Raw genomic sequence first — 26,911 nt, 5'->3', positions numbered from 1 at the left:
CATCCCACCAATGATACCGCCCCTCATTCTGGCCACTGTCTGAGTTGAAACAGACAGGCCACAACCTTAATGCTCTATGTGACCCTGAACTGAGCTTCTGACCCCATACCTTTGCCATCACCAAGGCTGCCTATTTCTCCACCTCCGTAGCATCACTCATATTCTCATCTGTCACTGCTCATCTGCACTGAAATACTCTGTGCTTCTGTTACCACTAGACTTGATTATTCCATTGCTCTTCTGGCCAGTCTCCTACCTTGCACCATCCATATGCTTGAGCTTATCCTAACCTTTGTTGTCTGTAACCTAACTTGTACCAAAAGCCATTTACCCATCATCACTGAGTTTGATGGTCTATATTAGCCACAGCAACGCCTTAATATTAAAATTTTTATCCTTGTTTTTAAATCCCTTCACATCTCATTCCTCCCTGAATATGTGAACTCATCGGGTCCTGCACAGCTCCGAGATCTCTGTGCACCTCTAGTCCTGGTGAATGGTGCATCCTTTGTATGTTTGCATGGTCGTATATCTTATTTTCTGCTGTGAACAAGAGCTGACGTCAACAATGAGGTTCAACACCACCTTCAGTGTGCCAGCACAGCCTTCGGTCGCTTGAGAAAGAAGGTGTTTGAAGACCAGGACCTCAGAACAGGTAAGCAGCTCATCATCTAACGAGTGAAATTCATCCTCTTACGTGACTCAGATGTGGACTATGTACAGCAGTCACTGCAAAACCCTAGAGAAGTACCACCAGTCCTATCTCTGCAAGATCATGTTAATCCATTGGCAGGATAGGCACACCAACATCACTGTTCTCACTCAAGCCAACATTCCCAGCATCAAAGCATTGACCATGCTTGACCAGCTCCATTGGGCAGGCCATATTGTCTACCCGTCTGTAACAAGACTCTGAAATAAGCACTCCACTCAGAGTTTAGACATGTCAAGCAAGCCTCAGGAGAGCAGAGGAAAGACTTCAGAACGCCCTCAAAGCCTCTTTGTAAAGTGCAACATCCAAATCAACACCTGGAAGTCCCAGGCCCACGGCCACCCAAAGTGAAAAAAAAGTGCCCAGAAAGGAGCTGGACACTTCAAGTTTCATCACCAAGAGCAAGCTGAAGCCAAGCGTCGACATGCAGTAAATGGTAACCTAGAGACCCCAACCACCGCCAACTCTACTTTTGACAGTTTATTTATTAGTGTCACAAGTAGGTTTACATTAACACAGTCTTGCAGATTGAGAAGAAACTGGAATGCCTGGAGAAACCCATGCATACACAGGGAGAATGTGCAGACTCCGCACAGATAGTGACCCAAGCTGAGGATCAAACCCAGATCCCTGGTGCTGTGAGGCAGCAGTGCTAACCGTTGTGTTGTCAGAGCCTGTAGGTAGTACACTGGACTCATGAATCACATGAGAATGCATTTTAATATGGAAACATGTCATTCTTGACTCCGAGGGACTGCCTAACAGCAGAATATCTCCTCATGCAGCAGCTCAGTGTCAAATTTTGTTTGACATTTGCTCCTTTCACAGATTTTTTTTAATTTTAGTCATTTATGGGATGTTGCCGTCACTGGTTAGATTGGCATTTACTTCCCATTCCTACTTGTCCCTGTTCTTGAATTGCTGCAGATTCTGAGGTGTAGGTACACCCACAGTGCTGTCAGAGAAGGATTTTTTTGATTTTGACTCAGCAACATCAAAGGAACAGCAATGCATTTCCAAGTCAGGATGGTGAGCGATTTGGAGGGGAACCTCTAGGTGGTAGTGTCCCACGTATCTGCTGCTCTTGTACTTCTAGATGATAGTGGTTGTGGATTTGGAAGGTGCTGCTTAAGCAACCTTGGTGAGTTCCTGCAATACATCTTGAGGATGGTACACACGGCTGCCAATATTCATTGATAGTGAAGGGATTGATTGCTTGTGGAAGAGGTAGCAGTCCTGGATGGTGTTAAGCTTCTTGAGTGTTATTAAACTTCTGATTTGTGCCTTGTAGATGATGGACAGGTTTTGGGGAGTTAGGTGGTGAGTTACTTGTCACAGAAATCCTAGCTGTTCTTCTAGCCACAGTATTTATATGGCTGGTCCAGTTCAGTTTCTAGTCAATGGTAATTTTCATTATAGTGGATGAGGGAACAAAATGCAACATATCAAAGTTTGTAGTTGATGCCAAGTTGGTGGGAGGGTGATGAGGATGCAGAGATGCTTCAGAATGATCTGGACAGGTTGGGTGAGTGGGCAAATCAACGGCAGATGCAGTATAATTTGGATAAACGTGAGGTTATTCACTTTGGAAACAAAAACAAGAAGCCATATTACTACTACCTGAATGGCTGTAAATTGGGAGAGGGGACGGTGCAGTGGAACCTGGGTGTCCTTTTGCACCAGTCACTGAAGGTAAGCATGTAGGTGCAGCAGGCAGTAAAGAAGGCAAATGGTATAAGAACATAAGAACATAAGAAATAGGAGCAGGAGTAGGCCATCCAGCCCTTCGAGCCTGCCCCGCCATTCAATAAGATCATGGCTGATCTGTCGTGGCTCAGTTCCACATTCCCGTCCTCTCCCCATAACCCTTAATCCCCTCGCTTATCAAAAACCCATCAACCTGCGTCTTAAAAATATTGAGCGAGACAGCCTCCACCACTTCAACGGGCAGAGAATTCCAGAGATTCACCACCCTTCGAGTGAAGAAGTTCTTCCTCAACTCCGTTCTAAACTGCCCCCCCTTTATCTTGAGGCTGTGCCCCCTAGTCCTACTGTCCTTTCTGAGCGGGAAGAGTCTCTCCACCTCTATCCTATCCATCCCATTCATCATCTTATACGTCTCAATGAGATCTCCCCTCATTCTTCTAAACTCTAACGAGTACAAGCCTAGTTTATTCAGCCTCTCCTCATAGCTCAACCCCCTCAACTCTGGTATCAGCCTAGTAAACCTCCTCTGCACTCCCTCCAAGGCCAAAATATCCCTGCGAAAGTACGGCGACCAAAACTGCACACAGTACTCCAGCTGCAGCCTCACCAATGCCCTATACAGCTGCAGCAAGACCTCCCTACTTTTATATTCAATCCCCCTCGCTATGAAGGCCAGCATCCCTTGGCCTATATTGGCCTTTATTGCGTGAGATTTCAAGTACAGGAGCAGGAATGTGTTGTTACAATTATATAGGGCCTTGGTGAGGCCACACTTAGAAAAGTGTGTGCAGTTTTAGTCTGCTTTTCTGAGGAAGGATGTTCTTGCTCTTGAGGAGTGCAGTGAAGGTTTACCAGGGTGATTCCAGGGATGGCAGGACTGATTTATGAGGAGAGATTGACTAGGTTAGGATTGTTTTTGCTGGAGTTCAGACAAATGAGGAGGGATCTCATAAAGACTTATAAAATTCTAACAGGACTAGACAAGGTAGATACAGGGAGGATATTCCCGATGGCGGGGGAGTCCAGAACCAACGGTCACAGTCTGACAATTCAGGAATAGGCCATTTAGGACAGAGGTGAGAAGACATTTCTTTCCCCAAAGAGAGGTGAGTCTGTGGTATTCATTACCATTGAAAGTAGTTGATGCCAAAACATCAAATTTATTCACGAGGCAGCTAGATATAGCTCTTGGGGTGAATCAGATCAAAGGTTATGGAAAGAAAACAGGATTAGGCTATTGAGTTGGACGATCAGCCATGATCGTAACGAATGTCAGAGCAGACTTGAAGGTCCAAATGAGTTCCTCCTGCTCTATAATCTATGTTTCTCTGTTAATCTAGGCTTCCCTTGCCTTCTGCCTTGCTTTCTCAGGCCATCTATCCTATCATGTTTGTACTCTCTCCCTGTGTTTAATTTCTCATAGAACATAGAACATAACAGCGCAGAACAGGCCCTTCGGCCCACGATGTTGCGCCGACCAGTTAAAAAACAATGACCCACTAACCTAAACCAATCCCTTTTCGTCCATAAACCTATCCACGGATCTCTTAAACGCCCCCAAACTAGGCGCATTTACAACCGCAGCAGGCAGGGCATTCCAATCCCTCACCACCCTCTGGGTAAAGAACCTACCCCTGACATCCGTCCTATAACTACCCCCCCTTAATTTAAAGCCATGCCCCCTCGTGCTAGCTTTCTCCATCCGAGGAAAAAGGCTATCACTGTCCACCCTATCTAAACCTCTAATCATCTTATATGTTTCAATAAGATCCCCTCTTAGCCGCCTTCTTTCCAGCGAAAACAACCCCAAATCCCTCAGTCTCTCCTCATAGGACCTCCCCTCCATACCAGGCAACATCCTGGTAAACCTCCCCTGCACCCTCTCCAAAGCCTCCACATCCTTCCTGTAATGTGGGGACCAGAACTGCACACAGTACTCCAAGTGCGGCCGCACCAGAGTTGTGTACAGTTGCAACATGACGCTGCGACTCCTAAATTCAATCCCCCTACCAATAAACGCCAAGACACCGTATGCCTTCTTAACAACCCTATCTACTTGATTCCCAACTTTCAGGGATCTATGTACACATACACCTAGATCCCTCTGTTCACCCACACTATTCAAAGTCCTCCCGTTAGCCCTATACTCAACACATCTGTTATTCCTACCAAAGTGAATTACCTCACACTTCTCCGCATTAAACTCCATCCGCCACCTCTCGGCCCAGCTCTGCAACCTGTCCAAGTCTTCCTGCAAACTATGACACCCTTCCTCACAATCTACCACACCTGCGACTTTGGTGTCATCAGCAAATTTACTAATCCACCCAACTATACCCTCATCCAGATCATTAATAAAAATTACAAACAGCAGTGGCCCCAAAACAGATCCCTGAGGCCCACCACTCGTAACCGAACTCCATGACGAATATTTACCATCAACCACCACCCTCTGTCTCCTATCTGCTAGCCAATTCCTGATCCAATTTCCTAGATTACCCTCAATCCCATACATCTGCATTTTCTGCAGAAGCCTACCATGGTGAACCTTATCAAACGCCTTACTAAAATCCATATATACCACGTCAACTGCCTTACCCCCATCCACCTCTTTGGTCACTTTCTCAAAAAACTCAATAAGGTTAGTAAGGCACGACCTACCCGCTACAAAACCATGCTGACTATCTCCAATCAATTCATTACTCTCCAAATAACTATAAATCCTATCCCTAATAATTTTTTCTAAAACCTTGCCCACAACAGAAGTGAGACTCACCGGTCTATAATTCCCGGGGAAGTCTCTGTTCCCCTTCTTAAACAATGGGACAACATTCGCTAACCTCCAATCTTCCGGTACTATACCAGAGGCCAACGACGACCTGAAGATCAGAGCCAGAGGCTCTGCAATCACTTCTCTTGCCTCCCAGAGAATCCTAGGGTAAATCCCATCCGGACCAGGGGACTTATTTATTTTCAATCCCTCAAGAATATCCAGCACATCCTCCTTATCAACTGTAATACTGTCTATTCTACTCCCCTGCAACCCAGTGTCCTCCTCAGCTATATTCTTGTCCCCCTGCGTGAACACCGAAGAGAAATATTGGTTCAATGCCTCTCCAATCTCTTCCGGTTCCACACATAACTTCCCTCTGCTGTCTATAACTGGCCCTAATCTTGTCCTAACCAACCTTCTGTTCTTGACATACCTATAGAACGCCTTAGGATTCTCCTTAATCCTATCAGCCAAAGTCTTCTCATGTCCTCTTTTAGCCCTTCTTAACTCACTCTTCAACTCCCTCCTAGCCAATCTAAAGTTTTCTAGTGCACTACCCGAGCCCTCAAGTCTCATCCGAACATAAGCCTCCTTTTTCTTTTTAACCAACGAATCAACTTTTTTAGTGCACCACGGTTCCCTTGCCCTACCAATTCCTCCTTGCCTGACAGGGTTGCCAACTGTTCATTTTAAGCTACCAATATTACATTACATAGCAGCATAGAAACAGGCAATTCACCCCATCAGTCCATGCTGGTATTTATGCTCCACTTGAATCTTCCCTATCTTTCCTTATCTATATCATAGAACTTAATATAGAACACTACATACCTATCACGGACTCGCAGTAGCTGCTCCTTGAAAAAACTCCACATTTCGGACATTCCCAGTCCCTGTAATCTCCTAGTCCAACCTATGCTTCCTAATTCTCTCCTAATGGCCTCATAATTACCCTTCCCCCAGCTAAAACTACTGGCCCGAGGTTCATGCCTATCCCTTTCCATCACTAAGGTGAACGTAACCGAACTGTGGTCACTATCACCAAAATGCACACCAACTTCCAAGTCTAGCACCTGGTCTGGCTCAGTCTGAGTCTCTTCTCTGAGTCTTACTGGACCCATTCACTGAGTTCTCCACAGTTTCTGTATTCTGTACTGTGGCCTTTTTGATGCAATCAATTCCCAAACTTTTTGTTGAACTGCAAAGCACGAGGTCCCAACTGCAACATACAGCTAAGTAAACTCACCTGTTCTTTTAAATTCTTACCTTTCTAGCTATTAACCTCTTCAGTTAACAATTCAAGTGTAATGGACTCCAAGCTGCTTTAGTTGCATTTATTCCATTTTCTACAGTTAAACTTTAATCTTCCCAAAACTAAACATGGATGCAAAAGATCTCACTAGTGCACTATTTTGAAGAACAAGTTGAAACAAGATCGATTATATATATAGTATATATGGAGAAAAATTATATTATGGAAGGAAGGCCTGTAAAATTAAAATAACACGAAGTTAAGGTGTGGAAAAGTGTTATACCTGGGTTGCTTTCAGTGTTGTTGGTGGAGTGGAAAGAATGAAAAAGATAATAACGTTAACGAGTGGATAGTAAAACAATATGCTGTAGAAAAATTAACTTGAGATAATGGGTCATTATTCAGGTAGGAAAAATTTATACGGAATAGTTTGTTGGCCCAATTAGATATTAAAATATGAAAATAATTGTGAATAAGTTAAATATATTTCAAGGACAAGTAATGATACTTGCAAAAGCTGTTGCTAAGCAAGGGGCAGGAGAAAATAATGTTCAGGGACAAGATAGAAACATAAATATAACAGATCAGGTTAAGTTTGAGAATACGGTTTCAGTAAAAAATTCTGGAACCAAAAAGCTGTGATCAATAAAAGCGACCATGACGCTGTCATGTTGCCAAAAAAACTGAGTTCACTAATTCCTTTAGGGAAGAAAATCTGCCAGCCTTACTCATTTTGACCAATAAGTGGCTCTAATTCTACACATGCATGATCGCCTCTTAACTCCTCCCCCTAACTAGGTTACCATGTCATGCATGTTACATCAAACACCTACAAAGAAATACATACAACATTGTGGGAGTAGGTTCATCATAGACTGCAGTGGGTCAAGTAGGTAACCCTCTTTCTCTGGCAAACAAGGAATTTTCAATAAGCATCAACCTTACGAGGGATGGCCACACCTCAAAAATGAATTCAAATTCAAAAAATGTTGCATGTTGGACTTAAATGGTTTGTAATACAATAATGCATTTCGAACATTGCTTTTTAAATTAGAAACTTGCACAGAAACCACAAAGCCTGATGCTCAATTTTAGGTGAACTCCATTTTAAATACTGCTACGTGTTTTGCACAAGAGATTTTAATATTGAAGGCGCAAGGTGACACAAGAATAATCAGAAATGAGCTCCGTGAAAGTGGGGTTCCACAAGGATCAGTGCTGGGCCCATTGTTGCTCACAATGTCAACCTATATTGATGATCAAAGATTTTGGAGAAATAATTTCTAAATTTCTGGATGACAGCAAATTGGGATGGGAGGGACAATAGCCAGTACTGAGGAGGGCTGCAATAAATTAGAAGGTGACATCAATAACCGGGAGGGAAATTTGCTATGGCTCTTCGGGGATGGGGGGGGTGGTTTAAACTAATTTGTCAGGGGGATGGGAAAATGAGCTATAGTCCAAAAGCCAGTATTGAGGGTCGTGAGGTACTGAGGAAGGTATCAAGGTCATAGGAGTGTACAGGCAGTCAGGATGGTGGGTTGAAGTGTATCTACTTCAATGCAAGGAGCATTAAGAATAAGGTAGGTGAACTTGGAGCGTGGATTGGTACTTGGGACTATGTTGCTGTGGCCAATACGGAGATATGGTTAGAACAGGGACAGGAATGGTTGTTGGCAGTTCCGGGGTATAGATTTTTCAGTAATAGTAGGGAAAACGGTAAAAGAGTTGGAGGAGTAGCATTGTTAATCAAGGATAGTTTAACGGCTGTCGAGGGCTATCTGCCTACTGAGGTAATATGGGCTGAAGTTAGAAATAGGAAAGGATCGGTCACGTTGTTAGGAGTTTTCTATCAGCCCCCAAATAGTAATAGAGATTTGGAAGAGGAAATGGCAAAGCAGATTATGGATAGGTACGGCGGTCACAGGTTAGTTGTCATGGGTGACTTTAACTTTGCAAATATTGATCGGAACCTTTATAGATTGAATAGTTTGGATGGGACACTTTTTGTACAGTGTGTGCGGGAGGGTTTCCTGACATAGTATGTGGAAAAGCCGACAAGAGGTGGGGCCATATTGGACTTGGTACTGGGTAATGAACCAGGCCAAGTGTTATGTTGTTTGTGGGACAGCACTTTGGAGATAGTGACCACAATTCGGTGTCCTTCATTATTGCAATGGAGAGGGATAGGATCACACGGCAGGGCAAGGTTTATAACTGGGGCAGGGATAATTATGATGCGATTAGGCAAGAATTAGGGAGCATAAGATGGGAACAGAAACTGTCAGGAACGGGCACAAATGAAAAGTGGAGCTTTTTCAAGGAACAAATACTGCGTGCCCTTGACAGGTATGTCCCTGGCAGGCAGGAAGGAAATGGCCAAGTGAGGGAACCATGGTTCACAAAGGAGGTTGAATGTCTTTTCAAGAGGAAAAAGGAAGCTTATGTAAGGATGAAAAAGCAAGGTTCAGTTGAGTCACTTGAGGGTTACAAGATAGCTAGGAATAAGTTAAAGAAAGGACTTAGGGGAGCTAGGAGGAGGCGTGAGAAGTCCTTGGCGGGTTGGAGAAATAAAAGAATGGCCAGGGTGAGGTTAGGGCCAGTCAACGATAGTAGTGGGAACTTGTGCATGGAGTCAGAAGAGATAGGTGAGGCATTGAATGAATACTTTTCTTCAGTGTTCTCTAAGGAAAGGGGCCATGTTTTTGAGAATGAGTGCATGATACAGGCTGATAGGATGGAGGAGGTAGATGTTCTGAGGGAAGATATATTGGCAATTTTGAAAAACCTGAGGTTCAATAAGTCCCCTGGGCCAATTGGGATACATCCTAGGATATTTTGGGAGGCAAGGGATGAGATTGCAGAGCCTTTAGCTTTGATCCTTAGTTCCTCACTGTCCACGGGGATTGTGCCAGAGGACTGGAGAGTGGCAAATGTTGTTCCTCTCTTCAAGAAAGGAAATAGGAATGACCCTGGTAATTATAGGACAGTTAGTCTTACTTCAGTGGTCGGTAAGTTAATGGAAAGGGTCCTGAGAGATAGGATTTATGACCATTTGGAAAGATGCAGCTTAATCCGGGATAGTCAGCACGGTGTCATAAGGGGTAAGTCCTGCCTCACAAATTTGATTGAATTCTTTGAGGAGGTAACTAAGTGTGTAGATGAACGTAGAGCAGTTGATGTCATATACATGGATTTTAGTAAGGCATTTGATAAGGTTCCCCATGGTAGGCTCATGAAGAAAGTAAGGAGGTACGGAATAGAAGGAAATTTGGCCGATTGGATAAGTAACTGGCTGTATCATAGAAGACAGAGGGTGGTGGTGGAGAGAAAATTTTCAGACTGGAGGCCAGTTATCAGCGGTGTACCACAGGGATCAGTGCTGCATCCTCTGCTATTTGTGATTTTTATCAATGACTTGGAAGAGGGGCTGAAGGGTGGGTTAGTAAATTTACTGATGACACCAAAACTGGTGGAGTAGCGGATAAGGTGGAGGGCTGTTGTAGGCTGCAAAGAGACATTGATAGGATGCAGAGCTGGGCCAAAAAGTGGCATATGGAGTTTAACCCTGATAAGTGTGAGGTGATTCATTTTGGTAGGACAAACTTGAATGCAGATTACAGGGTCAACGGCAAGGTTCTAAAGAATGTGGAGGAACAGAGAAATCTTGGGGCTCATATCCACAGATCTCTGAAGGTTGCCACTCAAGTGGATAGAGCCGTGAAGAAGGCTTATAGCGTGTTAGCGTTTATTAACAGGGGGTTTGAGTTTAAGAGCTGTGGGGTTATGCTGCAACTATACATGACCTTGGTGAGACCACATTCGGAATATTGTGTGCCGTTCTGGTCGCCTCACTATAAGAAGGATGTGGAAGCATTGGAGAGAGTGCAGAGGAGATTTACTAGGGTACTGCCTGGTTTGGAGGGTAGGTCTTATGAGGAAAGGTGAGGGAGCTGGGGCTTTTCTCTTTACAGCGGAGGAGGATGAGCAGCGACGTAATAGAGGTTTATAAGATGATGAGGGGGATAGATAGAGTGGACATGCAGAGACTATTTCCTCTGGTGGACATAGCTGTTACTAGGGGGCATAACTATAAGGTTCATGGGGGGAGATATAGGAGGGATGTCCGAGGTAGATTTTTTACTCAGAGAGTGGTTGGGGTATGGAACGCACTGCCTGCTGTGATAGTGGAGTTGGACACTTTAGGAACTTTCAAGCGATTATTGGATAGGCACATGGAGCACACCAGAATGATAGGGAGTGGGATAGCTTGATCTTGGGTTTGGACATAGCTCAGCACAACATTGAGGCCGAAGGGCCTGTACTGTGCTGTAAACTAAGAACTATCATGTAGTTGCCAAATTAATTTGGACATAGACAAATATAAAAAGGTCACATGCTACTTGGCAAATAGGAATTTAAATGGGGTGGAGGGGCAAATGGATCTCATTCAAAGCACTTTACAGCAAATTAATAGGCTGGGCTGGGCGAATGGGCCAGGAACTGGCAAATGGAATTTAATGTTGGCAAGTGCGAGGTGGTCCACTTTGGTAGGAATAATGGTAGGAAGGATTATTAGTTACGTGGAGAAAAACTGCAGCAGGCGACGGTGCAGAGGGACCTCGGGGTCCTTGTGCATGAGTTGCAAAAACCCAGCTTGCAGGTACAGCAGGTGGTCAGGAAGGCGAATGGGATGCTGGCCTTCATAGCGAGGGGGGATTGAATATAAAAGTAGGGAGGTCTTGATGCGGCTATATAGGGCATTGGTGAGGCCGCAGCCGGAGTACTGTGTGCAGTTTTTGGCGCCGTACTTACGCAAGGATATTTTGGCCTTGGAGGGAGTGCAGAGGAGGTTTACTAGGCTGATGCCGGAGTTGAGGGGGTTGAGCTATGAGGAGAGGCTGAATAAACTAGGCTTGTACTCGTTAGAGTTTAGAAGAATGAGGGGAGATCTCATTGAGACGTATAAGATGAAGAATGGGATGGATAGGATAGAGGTGGAGAGGCTCTTCCCACTCAGAAAGGACAGTAGGACTAGGGGGCACAGCCTCAAGATAAAGGGGGGGCAGTTTAGAACAGAGTTGAGGAGGAACTTCTTCACTCAAAGGGTGGTGAATCTCTGGAATTCTCTGCCCGTTGAAGTGGCGGAGGCCACCTCGCTAAATATTTTTAAGACGCGGGTTGATGGGTTTTTGATAAGAGAGGGGATTAAGGGTTATGGGGAGAGGGCGGGAATGTGGAACTGAGCCACGACAGATCAGCCATGATCTTATTGAATGGCAGGGCAGGCTCCAAGGGCCAGATGGCCTACTCCTGCTTCTATTTCTTATGTTCTTATGTTCAAATTAAGTACTTTCAAATGTATTCAATAGTGTGGTGTAAGAACCAGAGCAATCAAATTGCACACAGCAAGATTCCACAAACAGCAATGTGATAATGACCAGATTTTCCATTTTTGCAATGTTAACTGAGGGATAAATATTGGCCAGAATATTGGGGGTAACTTCCCAGTTCTTCTTCAAAATAGTGCTATACAATCAGTGAAAATACATGGGATCTCAACTTAACATCACTGCAACAACTCCCAAATCCATGACCTCAACCCCCAAGGTCACAGGCAGCAGGTACAATGGAACACTACGTCTCCACGTTTCCATCTGAGTCATATATGATCCTGCCTCCAAACTACATCATTGAACACTTGGTCATCACCAGATCAAAATTCTACAACGTCCTATCAGCACTGTCGGAGTACCTTCACCGCACAAATTGTAGTAGTTCAGGAAGGTGACTCACAACAACCTTCTCAGGACAATTAAAAAAAGCTTGTGTTGCAGCTACAAACTGCATCTTGTGACTTAATGAAAAAAGGCTACATTCATTACTAAGACTGTTGTTTTGCATTCAACAGTCAATCACCACATTTTCAGGGCAACTGGAGACGAACTATAAATACCAGCCTTGCAGATGACACACATATCCCAAGAATGAAAGAAACACTCCCACCCGCTGCAGCTTTTTTTTTTAAATTCATGCGTGGACATGGACGTCACTGGCTGGCCAACATTTATTACCCATTCCTAGTTGCCTGAGGGCAGTTGAGAGTCAACCACATTGCTGTGGCCAGACCAGATAAGAATGATAGATTTCCTTCCCTAGAGGGCATTTGTGAACCACATGAGTTTTTCCGACAATTAACAGTGTTGCATGGTCATCAGTAGAATCTTAATTCCAGATTTTTTTTACCGAATTCAAATTCCACCATGAAAGCCGTGGCGGGATTCAAACCTGGATCCCCAGATCATTAGCTGAGTTTCTGGATTAATAGTCTAGTGATAATATCACTAGGCCATTGCCTTCCCGCAAACTTTCAACTACACCTATGAAAATAGCTAAGAAAATATTTGATTAAACATGGCATTGAGGGTCATATAAGTCTTGTACTTAAAAAGAATCTCTGCAGAACTTTTGCAGATGAAATTAACCAGGTGAGCTAAAGTTTGGAATTCAATAAACTACCTGCTGGGGTGATTAGCTTGATAAGCCAAACAGCCTTTTCTCTTGCATTCCAGAACATCATAGCAGATCTAAAATTACAGTGTCGATTAGTGATATACAATACAACTGTTAAGCTAGAAATGTATTTGAGAAATGATGATGGACTAATCTATTCCTTTTCAACTATATTTCATTGTTGCAAGTGCAGTCTGACGGATTGTTAATCTGTACTTCCAAGGGACCTTAAATATGATGAGGCTAAGTAATATTAATTTTGCATGGTCACAAATACAGACCTTTAATGCATTTCTCTGAATCAATAAGTGCAATAATCAGAATGCATTTAGCATTCTGTCATAATCTTCTACAAATTACATTGTAACTACCATCCTAATACATTATTCATATTCACAGTGTCAGTGTGTGAAGTGATATATTGCTGTTTAGATCTTCTAATAAATAAAACAAATGCCTGCAAATAACAGTGTTATGTTCTTTTCGTTTTTAAATCAAGATTGTCTCAACAAAGAATGCAAATGTGCACATTTGGGGGAAAAGTGGAAGAAGCAAGTCATTCACAGTACATATTACTTAATTAAAATATTGCACTCTAAGCCTGATGCTTCAAAGAGTATCTGCTGAATCAGTGCATACGCCAAAACAATGACTTGTCCTGAGGATATCACATGCAAATTCCATGAGGACATGGACCGAGATGATCGCAAATTCTCTACAAGGGACAAGCTCATTGCAATGGGACCTTCAATGCAAAGATAAGCGTGGACTATCAGGCTTGGGATGGTGTCCTGGGGAATCAGATGTAGGGAAATATAACAGTATGACATGCTCCTCAAGTTTTTGCAGACATCAGAATATGTCAATCACCAGCACTATCTTAACAGACAGCAACATACAAAAACACTTAGTTGCACCTAAGATCTAAACAATAACATCAACTTGACTTTATCATTACCCAGCAAAGCAACATGAAGTATAAGTACCAGAGTTAAGGGGAGTTGAGTGCTCTACAGCAGTGGTTGCCAACCTTTTAAATTTAATGCACACCTCTATTCTACAAAAACATGTTGAGGCAGCTCTCCTATTTTCTCTGCCTTCTTCCCTTACTAGGAACTTCGTTTTTAAACTTCTCTCTGTCCTTTCACTTGTGTTTTTTTAAACATCTCCATCTCTTCCACTTCTCCCATGCGCATGGTGCTTTTGTATTCAGCTCCAAGTCCCATTGGTATTATGCATGGCCTGACGAAAAAACGCATACCACGCACATGCTGCACCTTCCCAGCCGGCGCATGCGTGGGAGGCCCAAGATTCATCCAGAATTGGAGATGCCAACCATGGAGCTGAAAATTAAGTTTTAGTTTAATTACATGAATCTTGAATCATTTGGATTTTTTTTGCAGTGCACTGGTTGGGAACCATTGTTCTACAGACCACAAGATGCTGAACTCTGAAGATGAAATTGAGTATCTCACCATAAAGAAGACCAAAATGCATAAGGCCTCCAAGAAAGCTAGGTGTGCAGAAACTGGCATCTTCACAGCACTGTGAACAACTAAGGCTCAGACTTGAGGAACAGCTGTCCTCCAAAGGAAACCCATGTGAAGATATCAAAGTGACATTGCTAACCTTCAAATCAACAGTCCTGGGGCTGCCAATGATGACTTGGGAATACAGAAAAGAAACAGCTTGATGGAAGAACAACTTGAGACAAATGCAGCATATGCTGCAAGACTGGGTAACAATAGTACAGCCTTTGCTAAGAAAACACTCCAGGAGAGCAAAGTTATCCTGAAAATTAGTTGTGTCAGGTCTAAGAAAGATGCATGGTGGGTTGAACAAGCCATAAATCTTCAAGTAAATGTTGATCAGCACAACATAAGAAATGTTGATAAAGCCCTGAAGACTTTATGACTGACCCTCTACAGATAGTCACTGTTCTCAGTACTGATGAAGAATCTGTCCTGACAGATAGTAGTTATCAAAGTCTGCTGTGCTGAGCACCTTGGAGCATGTTTAACGGCCCATCCACTGTAAATGGGGTAGCTATTGACAATCTTTCAGACTGTCCCAGTTGGATAGAAAACACCTCTCTTGTAAAGACCGACAAGAAAGCTCTATTCCAAAGAGGATCCAAGGATTACAAATCTGGGGTACCCTAGCTCACAATCAAACTGGCACAATTATATCACAGAATGTGGGATTAACAAACCATTTCTTCAGTTTTCAAGGATGCCACAAGTGTTCATCTGTATAAAGGAAAAGGTCAAAAAATTTGTGTGACAACCAGAGAGAAATCTCGCTGTTTTGTGATAGCTGGTAAGATTCTAGCAAATGTTTGCAACAAGATCCTATATAAATGTGAGACCTTTCTTTCAGAGGAAGCCAAAGTACCCAACAGTGCGCAGTTAACTTTAATCTGATTGGCTCAGTTAGTACAATGCAAACAACAATCAGTATTCTGTTGTAGAACATTCTAATTAGGCAATTAAATTCTTTATATACACACATTAATAAGCTAGCATCCAGTGTCATGGGTATAGCGATGTTCAATACAGAAGGTCCATAATCAATTACTATTCCCTGCTTTGGTTCTGGTCCAATTGGCTTTTCTTCAGTTCACACTGAGAACAGGATCACCTGTTGGGAGTTTCTTTTTCTTAATATTTCTGAAACAAGCAAGTACGTGGGCCAATTCAGCAGTTCTACAGTAACACATTTTCTTTAGAGTCTCGATATAACTCGTGGATAATAATGATTGGAAGCTGATTAGTGAATTGACTCGGAGTACCTGTCAACCTGAAAAATATTACACGTCACCACTTTAATCACTTTGGAGTTTAATCGCTACTCCAATGTTTCAAGTCAGTGCTTTTTGGATTCTCCTTGGAACACTTGACAAGAATTTACTCAGGGTTAAGCAATGGCTGAGTGGGAAAGACAAATCTTACAGCCAGGAGAAAAGGTAATTAATGCAAATTTTAAAGCCAGGATTTGGCATAAATTCAAATTATATTCATCCAAACGACGAGTGGACATAGTACTGGAACTAACGAATTCTCCATGCCCACAAGCTACCAGCAGATGCTGCAATGCATGGTTTCTATTCACCTCCCCCTGTCACCCCTCCCCCCAACTCTCTTTCATGGTTCAAGAGCAATATCAACATGACTAATGTTGACAAGAGGTGGAAAACTGAAGAGAGATGGCATCGCGGTGCAATATAGTGCATAAGAAAGGTCATTTTATCAGAACTGTATGGCATGCGCTTATAAACCTGGTTCTATTTAAAGAATTCTCTCACGCATTGAGAGGGAGAGATTTTGTTGCATGAATCACGACTTAGTTGTAAAAATCTAGTAATATTACTTTTGCCCAACAGTAAACATTGGTCTGAAAAAAAAACTCATTAATAACATCAGATTTTCCGTTGGAGAAAATGTTTTGAATTTGTGCCACAGATTATTGTGAAAAAAACTTTGAAAACTATTATATTTTAGTCATCATAGAATTCATTTTGCTGCTGTGAAGGCAACTGATGGACTTCATGTACACACTGGTTTAACAAAGCAGTAAAGCCCAATTGCCAATTTCAACCCCAGCCCAGTATTATAAAATATGAAACAAGTTAATTTTATTAAATAGTACAAACCCATTTATAAATTGCAATGCCAGAATAGTTAAACATGATCTCAACGATATTAAAGCATTAAAATCAAAGATAAAGGCAAAATACTGCAGATGCTGGAATCTGAAACAAAAACAGAATATGTTGGAAAATTTTAGCAGGTCTAACAGCATTAGTGAAGTAAGAAGACTCACAACACCAGGTTAAAGACCAACAGGTTTATTTGTTAGCACGAGCTTTCGGAGTGCTGCCCCTTCATCAGGAGAGTGGAGGCCATTTCGAGTCAGGCTGACCCTATCTTCTCTTTCCACTAATGCTGTCAGACTTGCTGAGATTTTCCAGAATTTTCTGTTTTTGATTAAAATACATTTGTTTAAATTCAATGGGCTTAAACTGTCAAAGCAATCTTTATAAGATGATAAAATTATAATACGTACGTGGTTTTTGATGCCAACTGTTCATTTTAAGCTACCAATATTACGTTACATAGCAGCATAGAAACAGGCAATTCACCCCATCAGTCCATGCTGGTATTTATGCTCCACTTGAATCTTCCCTATCTTTCCTTATCTATATCATAGAACTTAATATAGAACACTACAGCACAAACAAGCCCTTCGGCCCACACAGCCTTAAGATAAAGGGGGGGCAGTTTAGAACGGAGTTGAGGAGGAACTTCTTCACTCAAAGGGTGGTGAATCTCTGGAATTCTCTGCCCGTTGAAGTGGTGGAGGCTACCTCGCTAAATATTTTTAAGACGCGGGTTGATGGGTTTTTGATAAGAGAGGGGATTAAGGGTTATGGGGAGAGGGCGGGAAGGTGGAACTGAGCCGCGACAGATCAGCCATGATCTTATTGAATGGCGCGGCAGGCTCGAAGGGCTAGATGGCCTACTCCTGCTCCTATTTCTTATGTTCTTATGTTCTTATCATATCCATACCTACCAGGCCATAGAACTATCTGTAACTCCCAATCCCATTAAATCCCATGTACTCATCCAGAAGTCTTTTAAAACACCCCAGCGAGTTCGCCTCTACCACCACCGATGGCAGCCAATTCCACTCACTCACCACCCTCTGAGTGAAAAACTTATCCCTAACATCCTCTGTACTTGCTCCCCAGCACCTTAAACCTGTGTCCTCTCGTAGCGACCATTTCAGCCCTGGGAAATAGCCTCCGAGAATCCACCCTATCTATTCCTCTCAACATTTTATAAACCTCTATCTATCAAGTCGCCTCTCAACCTTCGTCTCTCCAGGGAGAAGAGCCCTAGCTCCCTCAACCTATCTTCATAAGGCATGCCTCCCAATCCAGGCAACATCCTTGTAAATCTCCTCTGCACCTCTCAATAGCTTCCACAACCTTCCTGTAGTGAGGTGACCAGAACGGCGCACAGTACTCCAAGTGGGGTCTTATAAAGTTGCAGCATTACCTCCCGACTCCGAAACTCAATCCCATGATTAATGAAGGCCAGTACACCATACGCCTTCTTGATCACATATCTTGATATCTATCAACATAACCATTATTCTCTTCTCCCTCGTATGCTTTTTAACTGCTCCTCAAATTCGTCTATACTGTTCATTTCAACCACCTGTGTGGTAGCAAAATCCATTTCCTCACTCTTCATAGGATAAAGAAGCTTCTTCTGAATTCCCTTTGGCGGCACACTGGCACAGTGATTAGCACAGCTCCCTCACAGCACCAGGGATCCGGGTTCGATTCCCGGCGTGCGTCACTGTCTGTGTGGAATTTGCACATTCCCCCCGTGTCGAGTGTAGGGTGTCGAAATTTGCTGATGACACCAAGATTGGGCGAACGGCAAATTGTGCGGAGAGTGTGGAGAGTCTGCAGAAGGATCTAGATAGGCTGGGCGAATGGGCCAAGAAATGGCAAATGGAATTTCATGTTGGCAAGTGTAAGGTGGTGCACTTTGGTAGGAATAATGGTAGGAAGGACTATTACTTACGTGGCGAAAAACTGCAGCAGGCGACAGTGCAGAGGGACCTCGGGGTCCTTGTGCATGAGTCGCAAAAACCCAGCTTGCAGGTGCAGCAGGTGGTCAGGAAGGCGAATGGGATGCTGGCCTTCATAGCGAGGGGGATTGAATATAAAAGTAGGGAGGTCTTGCTGCAGCTGTATAGGGCATTGGTGAGGCCGCAGCTGGAGTACTGTGTGCAGTTTTGGGCGCCGCACCTGCACAAAGATATTTTGGCCTTGGAGGGAGTGCAGAGGAGGTTTACTAGGCTGATACCGGAGTTGAGGGGGTTGAGCTATGAGGAGAGGCTGAATAAACTAGGCTTGTACTCGTTGGAGTTTAGAAGAATGAGGGGAGATCTCATTGAGACGTATAAGATGATGAATGGGATGGATAGGATAGAGGTGGAGAGACTCTTCCCGCTCAAAAAAGACAGTAGGACTAGGGGGCACAGCCTCAAGATAAAGGGGGGGCGGTTTAGAACAGAGGTGAGGAGGAACTTCTTCACTCAAAGGGTGGTGAATCTCTGGAATTCTCTGCCCGTTGAAGTGGTGGAGGCTGCCTCGCTAAATATTTTTAAGACGCGGGTTGATGGGTTTTTGATAAGCGAGGGGATTAAGGGTTATGGGGAGAGGGTGGGAATGTGGAACTGAGCCACGACAGATCAGCCATGATCATACTGAATGGCGGGGCAGGCTTGAAGGGCTAGATGGCCTACTCCTGCTCCTATTTCTTATGTTCTTATGTCTGCGTGAGTTTCCACCTGTGTGGCTGCTCTAGTTTCTTCCCACAGACTGGAAGACATGCTGATTAGGTGCATTGGTCATGCTAAAATTCTCCCTCAATGTACCCAAAAATGTGCCAGAGTGTGGCGACTAGGGGATTTTCACAGTAACTTCATTGTAGTGTTAATGTAAGCCTACTTGTGACATTAATAAATAAACTTAAACTATTGGATTTCTTGGTGACTAATCTTAGATTTAAGGCCTCTTGATACGCTTTTTCCCAAAATAGGAAACAATCATGTTGCACGGGACTAGAGTCATATGTAGACCCAAGCAAGTGGATGTTGCTTCCTTAAGACCCTTCCTTAAAGGAAGGGAGTGAAGATTTGGGTTTTTAATGCCACTCCAGCTTTTCCTCGCACAAGCCCACAAATTGCCAGTTTTATTCTCATCTTATCATGGTGGGTGTTGAACTCAAGTGCTCCGGGCTGCTTGTCTAATACCACAATTTGAGAGAATAACAGTTTCAAAAAATACAACAGTTCAAACATTGAAATTGGAGTTTCATCAGACCAAAAATTTAGAAATAAAATTTAGCTGGCAACCTACCTTGATGATTCAGCCCAAAAAGGTGGTGTTGCCGTGCTGACTTGTTCACCTTTGTTAAAAACTAGAAGAGGAGAGGTAGCCACATCCTTTTTAGAAAGTGGAGGAGTCCCTATGCAAAATAAACCATTAAGTCAATTGCGTACAACACATAAAATTCAATTAACTATGCCTTTAAAAGCAATATGGTGGCAGAGTGATTATCACTGCTGCCTCACAGCACCAGGGACCTGGATTCAATTCCCAGCTTGGGTCACTGTCTGTGTGGAGTCTGCACATTCTCCCCATGTCTGTGGGGGTTCCTCAGGGTGTTCAGGTTTCCTCCTATAGTCTGGTTAGGAACATTGACCATGTTAAATTCCCCCTTACTGTACCCGAACAGGCACCATAGTGTGGCGACAAGGGGATTTTCACAGTAACTTCACTGCTGTGTAAATGTAAGCCTACTTGTGACATATACTCAAAGGGTGGTGAATCTCTGGAATTCTCTGCCCGTTGAGGTGGTGGAGGCTGCCTCGCTAAATATTTTTAAGATGCGAGTTGATGGGTTTTTGATAAGCGAGGGGATTAAGGGTTATGGGGAGAGGGCGGGAATGTGGAACTGAGCCACGACAGATCAGCCATGATCTTACTGAATGGCGGGGCAGGCTCGAAGGGCTAGATGGCCTACTCCTGCTCCTATTTCTTATGTTCTTATGTTCTCATAAATAAACTTTTAAAAAGTTAAAGTTAAATAAATAAATTTAACTTTTTTGTTATGAAGCATGGAAGTATTGTATAGATTTTAATGTTATTTGTTTTGAAAAATGTGCAATGATATATTGGTAACAATTACCCAAGTATTCCTGGGGGAATATAATTAAAGAAAGGATAGGAGTTTCAGTGAAAGGATGTCTGAAAGTCATGTTTCCAGCGCACATAGGCAAATACCCTACCAAATGCATTAGACTTGGTTCAATTGCTTAGTGACTTTAAATAGCAGAACACAGACAAATTCAAAGACATGGGTGGCAAGGAGGCACAATGGTTAACACTGCTGCCTCACAGTGCCAGGGACCCAGGTTTGATTCCTGGCCTTGGGTGACTTACTGCATATATGGAATTTGCATGTTCTCCCCATGTTTGTGTGGGTTTCCTCCCACAGTCCAAAGATGTGTGGGTTAGATTGATGCTAAACAGTCCCTTAATATCAGGGGGATTAACAAGGTAAATACATGGGGTTATGGGGTTAGAGCTTGGGTTGGATTGCTGTCAGTGCAGGCTCGATGGGTTGAATGGCCTCCTTCTGCACTGCAGTGATTCTATGATTTGATAAACGAAAAGGACCCTTCTCATAACATACTGTGTGTTATTCACTACTTCGCAAAGGCAAAACAGTCTCCTTCCCTGATCCTAGGGCTGTACAACTAAATAAGGGGTAGATTTATCAAGTTTACATACGTTCGTACAAGTTTAAATTCTTCAAAATCATGATCTTCAATAGTTAGAAGACATAGATGCTGAATGTAAGAAAGAGTGAAATAGTTACCTGTTTGCTGTTTATTTTGATCCTCAGCAAGGCATAAAGTGGCTGTGCCCCTAAAAGTATCCAGTTCCGAATCAAAAGGTCTAATTAACTTGTTTCCAGCATTTAATCCTTCCCATGGTTCTGTTGTCGATGCCATAATATTACTTTCCTGATGTTGAAAATGACTATGATAAAGATCATCCTCTGACCTTAAATGCCTGTTTAAAAAAAATCAAATACTAGACTCACATCTCCAAGTTTAAGCAGCGAAAAGAAAATAAAGGATTTGTATTTATGTAAGTGCATTTGAAGCCTTCAAAACATCAAAAAGCATTTTACAGATAATAAAACACTTTTGAAATGTAACATGGAAGACCTAGAAGCCAATTGTAACTTGCCAACAATGAGATGGGAGGCAATAGCTTAATGGTATCACTAGACTATTAATTCAGAAACTCAGCCAATGCAATCACTGACGGAAGATGGTGCAATTCAATTCAATAAAAAATATCTGGAATTAAGAATTTGCTGATGACCATGATACCACTGTTAATTGTTGCAAAAACCTATCTGGTTCACTAATGTCCCTTAGGGAAAAAAAATCTGCCATCCTTACCTGATCTGGCCTATATGATCCCTTAAAGAGACAGTATCAGAGAAGAGTTTACAGGCAAGTCAGGAGGGCAAAAAGGGGACATGAGATTGTTTTGGGAGATAAGGCAAAGAAGAATCCAAAAGGTTTCTACAAAATGCTGGAAATCTTAAAAGCACATCAAGGTAAATAAATCCCTGGGACTTGATGAAGTGTATCCCAGGACATTGTGAGAGGCTAGGAAGGAAACTGTGGGTCCCCTAGCAGAGATATTTCAATCACTGCCACAGGTGAGGTGACTGAAGATTCAAGGGTAGCAAGTGTTCTACTTTTGTTTAAAAAGGGCTTCAGGGAAAAACCTGAGAATACAAGCCAGTGAGCCTAACGTCTATAGTGGGTAAGTTGTTCGAAGGTATTCTGAGAGCAGGATCTACAGGGATTGAGAGAGGCAAGGACTGATTAGGGACAGTCAACATGGATTTATGAATGGAAAATCACGTCTCATGGGTTTGACTGAGTTTTTTGAAGGTCTGAAGAAGGTAGATGAGGACAGTGCAATCAAATTTGTCTACATGGATGTTAGCAAGGCCTTTGACAAGATACCGCATGATAGGTTGTTGCATAAGGTTAAATCTCATGGGATCTCATGAGGTAGCCAATTGGATACAAAATTGACTTGGCGATAGAAGACAGAGGGTGGTAGCAGATGACTGCTTTCCAAACTGGAGGCCTGTGACTAGCAGTGTGCCTTGGAGATCGATTATTTGTCATTTATATTAATGATTTGAATGAGAATTTAGGACGTATGATACTGGAGATGAGGGGGTTAGCTTATGAGGAGAGATTAAATAGACTGGGCCTGTACTCACTGGAGTTTAGAAGGCTGAGAGGGGACCTTATAGAGACTTACAAGATAATGAAGGGGCTAGATAGGGTAGAGGTAGAGAGATTCTTTCTGCTTAGAAAGGAAACCAGAACTAGAGGGCACAGCCTTAAAATAAGGGTTGGGGGGGGGCGGGCACAATTTAGAACTGAGTTGAGGAGGAACTTCTTCACTCAAAGGGTGGTGAATCTCTGGAATTCTCTGCCCATTGAAGTGGTGGAGGCTACCTCGTTGAATATATTTAAGTCACGGGTAGATAGATTTCTGATAGTCAAGGGAATTAAGGGTTATGGGAAGAAGGCGGGAAAGTGGAACTGATCCACTTCAGATCAGCCATGATCTTATTGAATGGCGGGGCAGGCTTGAAGGGCCACATGGCCTACTCCTGCTCCTATTTCTTATGTCCTAATGTTCTTACGTAGGTTTGCCAATGACACCAAGATTGGCAGCACAGTGGACAGAAAAGAAAGTTATCTAGGATTGCAATGGGATTTTGATTAATTGGGCCAGTGGGCTGATCAATGGCAGATGGAGTTTAATTTAGATAAATGAGGTAATGCATTTTGGTAGCTCGAACCACAACAGGGCTTACTCAGTTAATGAACAGCATTGGGAGATTTATAGAACAAAAAGATTCATTTGTGGGACAAGGGTGTTGCTGACTCGCTGGCATTTATTACCCAACCCTAACTGTGCGAAGGCAGTTCAGAGTCAACCACATTGCTATGGCTCTGGAGTCATAGAGAGTCTTAGAGGTTTACGTGATAGAAACAGACTCATTGGCCTAACTTGTCCATACCACCCAGTTTTTACCACTTAGCTCGTCCCAGCTGCCCACACCCCTTAATACCCATATTACCGATGTAATTGTCTAAATGCTTTTAAAAGACAAAGTTGTACCCACCTCCACTACAATCTCTGCTAGCTCATTCCAGACACTCACCACACTCTGAGTGAGGATTCTCTTTCATAAAACTATAGAAAGTTGGTGAGTCATGGCAGACATGCCAAATTTCCTTAGCCTACTGAAAAAGTAGAGGTGTTGATGGGTTTTCTTAACTATAGTGTCGGCATGGAGGAACCAGAGCAGGTTGTTGCTGATCTGGACATCTAGAAACTTGTTTGCTATATTATATCATTCAATGAGTTGCTTTGTCACCAAAAGAGAAAATTATAGTGCTGTTCTATAGAGTCAAGAGTAGTAATTTCACTTATTTACTATAAACATATTTTTCAAACATTTTAATAGTAACTAAATACAATTAATCTCAAACTATTCAATGGTTCTACTTAATAATGCAATATTTGTATACCTACCTTCCATTGTTGAGTTACAATGGAAAATATGCTCGGGAGTGGATATCAATGAAGAGGCAAAATAGTTAGTTTAACTACCCTGGATTATATCACGATTAAATATTAACAACTGTTACAATGTAGTACCTTCTATACATAGAATGCGTCATACTACTGGGTACTACTGAGTCCATATATTGCAAACCGCTGCTGTATTATTTTTCTTCTTTCATGGCTTCTAGCAAAAACAACATTGATTGCTCATCCCTAACTGCCCTTTGAAATGATGAATGTGAGTAGCCTTCGCGAACTGCTACAGTCCATCTGGTGTGTGTACACACAGTAGGCCCAGGGATATGGTTCCATGTCAGGATGATGTGTGGCTTGAATGGGAACTTGCAGGTGCTGGTGTTCCCAAGCATGTCAATGTCATTCTAGGTGGTAGAGGTGACAGGTTTAGAAGGTGCTGTTGAAGGAAACTTGATGTCAAGGGAAGTCACTCTCACCTCACCTCTTAAATTTAGCTCTTTTACTGACATTTAGACCAAGGCTGTAATGAGGTGTGGAGCCAAGTTGTTCATGCAAAGCCCAAACTATACATGAGAAAGCTGAGTAAAAGCCACTTGATAGCACTGGCACTGATACCTTACCTCATTTTGTTAATGATTGAGAGTAGATTGATAGGGTGGTATTTAGCCGGATTGGATTAGTTCTGTTTTTTGTGGGCAGAACACATCTGGTTAATTTTCCACATAGTCAAAGCTGTTGTTGTAACTGTGCTGAACAGTTTAACGAGAGGCACAGCAACACAAGTTTCCTGTAATATTATTGGTATGTTGTTAGGCAGTATCCACTGCCTTCAGCCATTTTTTGGAATCATGTTGAGTGAATCGAATTGGCTGAAGACTGGAATGCTGGGAATCTCAGGAGACAGCTAAGATGGATTATTCACTTGCTACTTCTGGGTAAAGATATCACAAGTGCTTCAGCATTGTATTTTCACAATAATGCACTGGGCTGGGTCATCACTGAGAAATTGAGGTGTTTTGTTAGGCCTTCTCCCATTAATTGTTTTAAAATTCATCTTATGGGACATGGGCATCGGCATATATTATCCATCCTGAGTTGCCCTGAAGTGATGGTGGTGAGCTACCTTCTTGAACCACTGCAGCCTCTGATAAACACAGTAAGTAGTCTCACAATACCAGGTTAAAGTCCAACAGGTTTATTTGGTCACACGAGCTTTCAGCGTACTGCCCCTTCATCAGGTGAGTGCAGGATTTGGTTCACAGACAGGGCATATATAGTCACAAACTCAATTACAAGATAATGGTTGACCATTGTGATCTTTGTGCCTATTTATGCCCTGTTTGTGAAGAAAATCCTGCACTCACGTGATGAAGGGGTAGCGCTCCGAAAGCACGTGCTACCAAATAAACCTGTTGGACTTTAACCTGGTGTTGTGAGACTACTTACTGTGCCTACCTCAGTCCAATGCCAGCAACTCCACATCATGTCTCTGATAAAGCATGATTTGGACAGGCTGAGTGAGCTCATGCATGGCAGATGCAGTATAATGTGGATAAACGTGAGGTTATCCACTTTGGAAGCAAAAATAGAAAGGCAGATTAATGATGGAATGGGTGTAAGCTGACAGAAGTGGATACTCAGTGAGACCTTGCATGTCCTCGTGCATCAGTCGCTGAAAGCAAGCATGCAGATACAATAGGCAGTAAAGAAGGCAAATGGTATGTTTGAGTATGGAGATAGGCATGTTTTACTGCAATTGTATAAGGCATTGGTGAGGCCACACCTGGAGTATTTTATGCAGTCTTGGTGTCCTTTGCTATAGAGGAAGTGCAGCAAAGGTTTACAGGACTCTCATATAAGGAGACCCCACATTGGTTAGGATTATATTCATTGGAGTTTAGAAGAATGACAGGGGATCTCATAGAAACTTAAACAATTCTAACAAATGGATAGTTTGGTGGGGGAGTCCAAAACTAAGGGTCATAGTTTGAGAAGGAGTAAACCTTTCAAAACTGAGGTGAGGAGAAATTTCTTCACCCAAAGAGTGGTGAATCCACTACCACAGAAGTAGTTGAGGCTAAAACATTGTGTGATTTTAAGGAGGAGTTAGATATAGCTCTTGGGACTACAGGGATCAAAGGAAATGGGGGGAAGGCTGGATCAGGGTACTGACTTTGACGATCAGCTATGATCACAATAAATAGTGGAGCAGATTCGAAGGGCCAAACAACCACTTCCTACTTCTATTTTCTCTGTATGTTTCTATGCGTTTTATTTGTGTTAAAAATTTCATAAGCAGACTCCTGTGAATTTGTTCAAAAACTTTTCTCCATGGTTTAAAAAAAATTAGAAGCTATCAAACCAGGTTTCATTCTGGGATCTGACTTGTCTAGTGTTATCAGCTGGGATTATATCACTGTTCTGAATCTATATAATTTAACACTGTGTTGGTATCACACAATACAGTGGATGGTACATCGACGTCAAGATCGAACCAACTTCTCAAGGGCTGTGCAGTCGTCATTCTGACCAATACCATCATGGACAGATGCATCTGTGACAGGCATACTGGTGAAGTAAAAGTCAGGAATGTTCTTCTCTCTTACACCACCTGCTGCAGGCTCAGACAGTTAAATACATTCTTCAGGACTCAGCCAGCTTTGTCAGTGATGGTGCTACTAAACAACCCCTGGGGATGGACATTGAAGT

General features: G+C 42.7%; 1 protein-coding gene across 4 annotated transcripts in view; it reads right to left on the bottom strand.

The window, feature by feature from the left end:
• The window catches only part of kiaa1328 (KIAA1328 ortholog), a 192,778-nt gene that overhangs the window by 39,248 nt on the left and 126,619 nt on the right, over window positions 1-26,911 (bottom strand). For 3 of the 4 annotated variants that reach the window (XM_080214587.1, XM_080214751.1, XM_080214835.1), the window contains 2 exons: window positions 21,423-21,619; window positions 19,898-20,006 (listed from right to left, as the gene is read on the bottom strand). In XM_080214587.1, the coding sequence (XP_080070713.1) occupies window positions 19,898-20,006; window positions 21,423-21,619 (306 nt within the window). Of the gene's footprint in view, window positions 1-16,779; window positions 16,934-19,897; window positions 20,007-21,422; window positions 21,620-26,911 lie in introns of all 4 variants that reach the window. The other variant, XM_080214671.1, reaches the window with a different exon arrangement.

Source organism: Carcharhinus amblyrhynchos, chromosome 1 (assembly GCF_965287045.1).
Source record: "Carcharhinus amblyrhynchos chromosome 1, sCarAmb.v2.hapA, whole genome shotgun sequence".
In the NCBI taxonomy this organism is placed as follows: domain Eukaryota; kingdom Metazoa; phylum Chordata; class Chondrichthyes; order Carcharhiniformes; family Carcharhinidae; genus Carcharhinus; species Carcharhinus amblyrhynchos.
The sequence above is the reverse complement of the archived record's forward strand: the minus strand, read 5'-3'. Positions and strand labels throughout refer to the sequence as shown.